This window comes from Ascidiella aspersa, chromosome 1 (assembly GCF_963924565.1).
Source record: "Ascidiella aspersa chromosome 1, kaAscAspe10.2, whole genome shotgun sequence".
Classification (NCBI taxonomy): domain Eukaryota; kingdom Metazoa; phylum Chordata; class Ascidiacea; order Phlebobranchia; family Ascidiidae; genus Ascidiella; species Ascidiella aspersa.
The window spans coordinates 14,941,205-14,947,204 of NC_139447.1; the positions used below are offsets into that span (position 1 = coordinate 14,941,205).

The window sequence follows — 6,000 nt, forward strand, 5'->3', positions numbered from 1 at the left end:
TATTTAAATTTGCGTCGGTTTAACAATAAAAAGGTCGGAGACCAATGCCACAGGTAACATGGGCGTCAGCTAAAGGGGTAAAACATAAAGCAATCTTCATGCTTTTTATGTCTATGGAATAGTTTGTAGAGCTAAACAAAGTACTGTATTAGGAACAAGATAACTGGTCCAAGAGAAAATAATTTACACAAAAGCCCAAAACATCTGTAGGCTAACTAAATCCTTCTATTCACATTGGATAAATGTGGCGTTTTTGAGTAGCATATAGGAAAGCGGGTACCAGATCTTTCTGGGAGTTAACACGTTTACGTCCATATAACGTGAACCACAAAACGTCGTGGAAAAGCCAGAAACGGTAAATTGTTTGCTGAGAGATCGCATATGAAATGGGTAAGAAAAAACGTCAAGGAACACGACAACCTTTTTTATTTATTATAATATATAAGTAAGCAGGGGCGCCCGCAGAAAATATTCCAGGGGGGGGGCAATTAGGAGCGTAACCAGAAAATCAAAAAGAGGGGGGGTCGTGAATTTTCAACTTAGGGAATTCCCCTATTTTTCGTCTGACGTTATTGAATAATGACGTCATAAAACAGTGACAGTATGACATCATAGAATGGTGATTGCAAGACGTGATAAAAAAAACTAATCAGAAACAGCAAAATACGTCCAGCAAAAGCGACCACGTGCGTCGTCGACAATCCTGTCAGGCGCCAGCTGCGAAATCACGCTGTGCAATCGTTAACTTTAGGCAAAAAAACAAACCAAGGCCGTGAAATATGTGTGATTAATCGTAGTGGAATCACACAAAATTCGACTATCAGCAGCGCAGATTTCAAGCTCCATGAACGGAACGAGCGCTAAATTACAAGTTCACCACCTGCAATACTAAACGGAGATCGTTTTTTCCGGGTGTAATTATGCCGCGATTAGCGCAACATCTGTCCCGAGCTGTGTGCCAAGTCAGCTAAATTACAAGCTGCGGTTGAGGGGAAATAAGTTGTGTCCATTGCACACTTAGCACGTGGTCTTAGAGTATGCTTAAAGAGCAAAATTTTGCGTTAACCATCATTACTTAAAAATGGAGACTTTAAAACGTGCACGACAGTCACCATTATACCTCCTTTTAAAAATCTGCTTCAGTTAAACAAATGGCGATGTTACACCAACATCGGATATTAGCGCAGAGACCGAACAGCGAGGAACATACTGCGTATAACTCGACGTTTTCAGCGAGAAAAAAAGAAAGAAGGTTTGACTTAGCGTTGTCATTTGTCGAATACACACTTGCTAATCAGTCAACCTAAACAAATAACGAAAGAGAAAAACTTCCAGCGTTTACGGTCGACCAAACGAAAGACGAAAAACGAAAAACGGCGTTTTGCGCTCGATATTGGTTTCGCATTAAATTAAGACGCGTGACCCAATTACTTAAAAAGCACGCCGCTTCGAACAGTTTGTTAAACCATGACCAAAACGATAATATCACTTACAAAAAGGGGGTAAGAACTCCCGCCCCCTGGATACGCCACTGGGGCAATGGATAATGTATAATATTTTTAACCGTCATAAGTAATATATATTACACTTATCAATAATACTAATAATCGCATTTTGAAATTCCAGGGGTTGCGGCAAGTGTCCCCCCCCCTTGCCACCCCCCGTGCGGGCGCCCATGACTACAACATTTATTTTCTGTTCGTGTATAGTTTCTTGTTTATCCTTCTTTCACAAAAAACAAACAATGGCGGTAAAGGACTTTGGTAATATTCTAAAGTTGGTTTACCATGCAGCTGAGGTAAATTTGTTATGGATTGCGCAGTATCAAATATCGTAACCCTAGCCTAGAGATTACCAGAGGTCAAATCAGAGATGACCCAATAGTCTAGTGAATTCACTACACTATGTTCAAAAATCCGCTCCGGTATACAATGGATAGGCAAAGCATTGCCAGTGTGACGTCATATTGACAGTCAATGTGTTCATACCTCATTTTAAAAACCGCTAGTGGGGACTAAAGAGTGTCCGGATTTTAGGCCCCGAAAATATGGTAACCCTAGCCTATACCAAATCGAGTAAACCTAAACGGACATTTAAGATTCGATTATTTGCATTTGCGTAGTTAAATAAGGCAAAATAATATAGTTTGGTGTGGCATATGGCCTTGTGCCCCTAACCTCCCTGTGGTTCGCCAACAAATTATGATTGCTGTTGCTTTCATGCTGTTCTGCGTTTTACATAAACAATGCACTTTTGTTGGGAAATGTTGAGCAAGATGGGACGTTGCCTAAGTTAGGACAGCGGAGTAATTCCATGTCAATTTAACTTTTATTAAACTTTTAAGAACAAGTCTCAAAAATAGCGTATTTGTTTTACTCAATTGGTTGTTGTATTTAGAAAGAAAGCGTTTTTCGTAAGGCGCTTATTGTGAATTAACTGAAACATTAACATTTAATGTCATTGTCTTTTTCTCTGTGACACGTCTTTCAATAAGGTTAAAAGTAGTTGCTTAGGTTTTCAGCATAGTTTAAGAAATCATTAAAAGTGAAACGTTATTCTAATCACCACCTATTGGAAAACCTATATTCCGAGAGTTTGCTGCAAATTTTCTTGTTTGAAACATATATTGACACTACATATATGATTGAATAATTTGAATGTTTTTTTTTTAAGTTTTTTTTTCAGGTGTTCTAATTTTGTAATAAATATTGCTTTTAAATTATGGGCATATAAACTATGCACTTATAATTGCCGATCACATCTATTAGATTGTAAAGATTGAGAAAGGTACACACAATAAACCCTATAAAGAAACATTAGCTACAGAAATATTATCCATAAAGCCACGGTATTACGACTAACAACACAATAAAGCGGGGCGTTTCAGAAAATAATATTTTCAGGAACACCGTGTCCGTATAAATTTAGTATTTTTCCCAGGTCATGTAATTTACGCAGGCTAACGACAACGAGTATTGCTACAGATTTATTGACCAAACAACCGAAAACCTGGGCAATTAACTTTCATGATATAGTTGTTCAATAAACTCGGCATGTTCGCCGAGCACTCCTCGTTTGGGCAACTTTTTTAATTGGGTGATTTTCTTAAGAGTAAGACAGGGGATTAATAAACAAGTTACTAAGCACGCTCGTCGAGCAATCTTCTAGTTTTGACTTCCCGATATTTAAACGTAATTACTAACTTATTGTAAACAACGTCTTCTGCAAGACATTTTACTTTAGTTGTTGCACAATGCACATATCAAATACATTACGCCTGCGATTTTACAGCTTTAAAAATTAAGTGCTCTTTTAGAGGCCAGAAGTGAAGCAAACTTGAAAACTTTGGTGTTTACATGTTTCTGATATCTTCTTAAGTGGTTTTATTTTTTTTATTGACTAACTTGAATTTGTTTGAGATTTCTAAACTTTCACTTGAGGTTCGAAGTTAAAATTGATAAAAATCTAGGATAAAAACAAAAAACAAATTAGTTTCAAAGCTACTGGTTTATGTAATCAATGAAAGTGAATTATTTTTGTGTTTCAGACAAGTTTATTTTTTTTAATTTTAAACATCAAATTCCTTTAAAATAATAGAAAATAATTTATTTATGAGGTGCATGTAGAATGTGGTGTTCTTCCCTCTCGTGTGTTGCCTTGGGACTAGGGGGGCCTGTATAAATACAAATATTGTTAAAAAAAGTTTAGAACAACTATGTAAAACAATGATAATGATATTAAAATGACTTATGGCATATATACTGCAGAAGGCAATATGGATTGTAATTAAGGTTTCTCAACTTTCCTTTTCAGTTTAAACACGAATTGTGATTGTATTTTTAAAACAATGGTTTATTGGTGATCTGACAATTAGGTGATATCGGTTGATCTCTATAAAATATATTTGTACACTGAAACACATTTTGTACACTGAAAAACAAGTTAAAAAAATTGAAAAAACACTGGCATTAATATCCTTTAAATTTTGTCAGTAACCGTAAATAATTCACTTACCATACAACCAGTTTCCCTTTTCAGATCGCAGACTCACAGAGAATGTTGAATCCTCTGTGAAAAAATAATAATTGCAAAATTACCTTGGAATACTTTGTCTAAAAAAGCTTCACAAAATTTTACACTGCATTCTGCATTACAAACGACTTACTTCAAAATGCAAACACGTGTTTGTGGCAGGGCTGCAGAGTCAGGTTACAAATAACCATAGGCTAACCACAGCTCAGATTCTACGTCTGTATTTCACCTTTTACGTTACTAAAATAAGTTGGATATACACAAGCCACTCATAAAGGTGTCATATAAGAGTGATTTTATATCAAATCACCAATTTGACTCTCATTTCTGACCGGACCTCTTTTAAATTTATTAAAATATAAACAGCAACCCGAGGATAATAATATACCCCAAAACGCTCAAAATACCTTTCAAGATATCTCAGCTGAAGTTCGCATGAATTTGCCACTAGTCGATGATAGATATATTGTTTTTTACTAATATCTTAGCCATTTCTTATTGGATTTCTACAAGTTTGAACTCATTTGGATGCACAAGACACTGCCTAACTAATCATACATGCCATTTATCGAATAAAATTTGAATTGGAACCAGTCAAGAAAATGTTATTGTTAACCTTCAAGGCAGTGGTTCTACACTGTGGTGCCGCGACACACTTAGGTGCCATTTCTAATGCCCAAGGGTGCCGTGAGATATTTGAGAATTTTGACAATTCTGATTTTGCTTAACTCTTTCAAATTTTGGTTTAAGATTAGAGTGGAATATATCCACTTATAGCTTCCCACTTTGTGTAGAGTTGACGCGTGTTGTTCCAGTTATGTTTATTGTGAGATTCTAGTGATTTACCTACGGAAAAATCTTGCAGGGGTGTCAAAATCTATTTCTTATTTTTGAGGGGTGCCGCAAGCCATAAAAGGTTGAGAAGCACTGCTTTAAGGGCTCATAAAACAAAAGTATCATCTTAAAGGTTTTTACTACAGCTTCTTTATCATGAGATGCACTTTTGAATTACTCTCCCATTTGTAAGAGTGAAACTTTTGGGTATATAACAGAAGAGAATGATGACAAATTGTGGCTGACAATTCTAATACATTCTAACAATTAAACAGATAACATCAAAGTCAAGTTTTTGGATCAATCTCCTTAATTGCATATCTGCTAACAGAACAAATCTTAGCCATTAAATCAAGTGATAATCCTAAAAATTAAGAACAAAATGGCTGGGTTAACAAGAAAATAAAATAAATATCGCCATCCTGTGGCAAAATTGCTATAATTTAATAGTTTCTTGAAAAGTACTTCAATTTTATAAAATTAAAACTAGGAGTGAGTGTTTGGGCTTTAGCCAATGTACTAATTTTGGGCAGGTAATGCTTTGCGGTTGGGGGGGGTTGATATGAAATCATTCACTTACAAACAGGGTTGAAAAAAAATTTGACAATTTGAAATTCAACCTTAACTATTTACAGGTTGTGGTACTGTATAGGCGCATGTCAAACTCCGAATTTGCAGGTAGCCTTATATAGTCCCAATCAAGTCCAGAGTCCAAAACCAACTCAGTTTTACATTGTGCAGCCCTAGGTTGTGGTTCATAAATGCTTAAGAGTACAAGTTAATTCTAATATACCTTTTATTAGAAATTATTACCCATTTATAAGCAACCGACTTCTTTTCATTGTAACATTAAAATCATTTGACACTTACTTCCATTTTTGGAAATTTTGTAAAGGCCACACAACATTAGGGCAGAAAGTGGCAACAGCGGCCAGTTTGCACGGAGTGTTCCTTGATGTGCATTAAACACTCCTTTAAGGGCTGCAGAGAAATATTGAATTGAAGACACCCCTTTAGGTGGGTACATCCAATGGCTCCACTTTGTAGGGAAACCTTGCGAATATCTGGTGTATTTTCCCATTATTTACAAACGCAAAATTGACAACTAAACTCCTAAAACAAACATCAAATTAA

The 6,000-nt window shown here is 35.9% G+C and overlaps 1 protein-coding gene across 1 annotated transcript; it reads right to left on the reverse strand.

Moving 5' to 3' along the window:
- Positions 1 to 3,475: 3,475 nt before the first annotated feature.
- LOC146167975 (uncharacterized) lies at positions 3,476 to 6,000 on the reverse strand. Its single transcript, XM_083389056.1, has 3 exons — positions 5,737 to 6,000; positions 4,015 to 4,068; positions 3,476 to 3,673 (listed from the first exon to the last, which is right to left on the reverse strand). The coding sequence occupies exons 1-3, from the start codon at positions 5,945 to 5,947 to the stop codon at positions 3,606 to 3,608; spliced, it is 333 nt and encodes a 110-aa protein (XP_083245182.1). The 5' UTR covers positions 5,948 to 6,000; the 3' UTR covers positions 3,476 to 3,605.

What these genes read in the sequence shown, in the direction of transcription:
- LOC146167975 (XM_083389056.1), bottom strand. Translation starts at nt 5,947, where the DNA reads ATGGGAAAATACACCAGATATTCGCAAGGTTTCCCTACAAAGTGGAGC. An exon ending in CAAAATTTCCAAAAATGGAA is followed by an intron (nt 4,069 to 5,736) that starts GTAAGTGTCAAA and finishes ATTTTTTCACAG; the next exon opens with AGGATTCAACATTCTCTGTG. An exon ending in AAAGGGAAACTGGTTGTATG is followed by an intron (nt 3,674 to 4,014) that starts GTAAGTGAATTA and finishes GTATTTATACAG; the next exon opens with GCCCCCCTAGTCCCAAGGCA.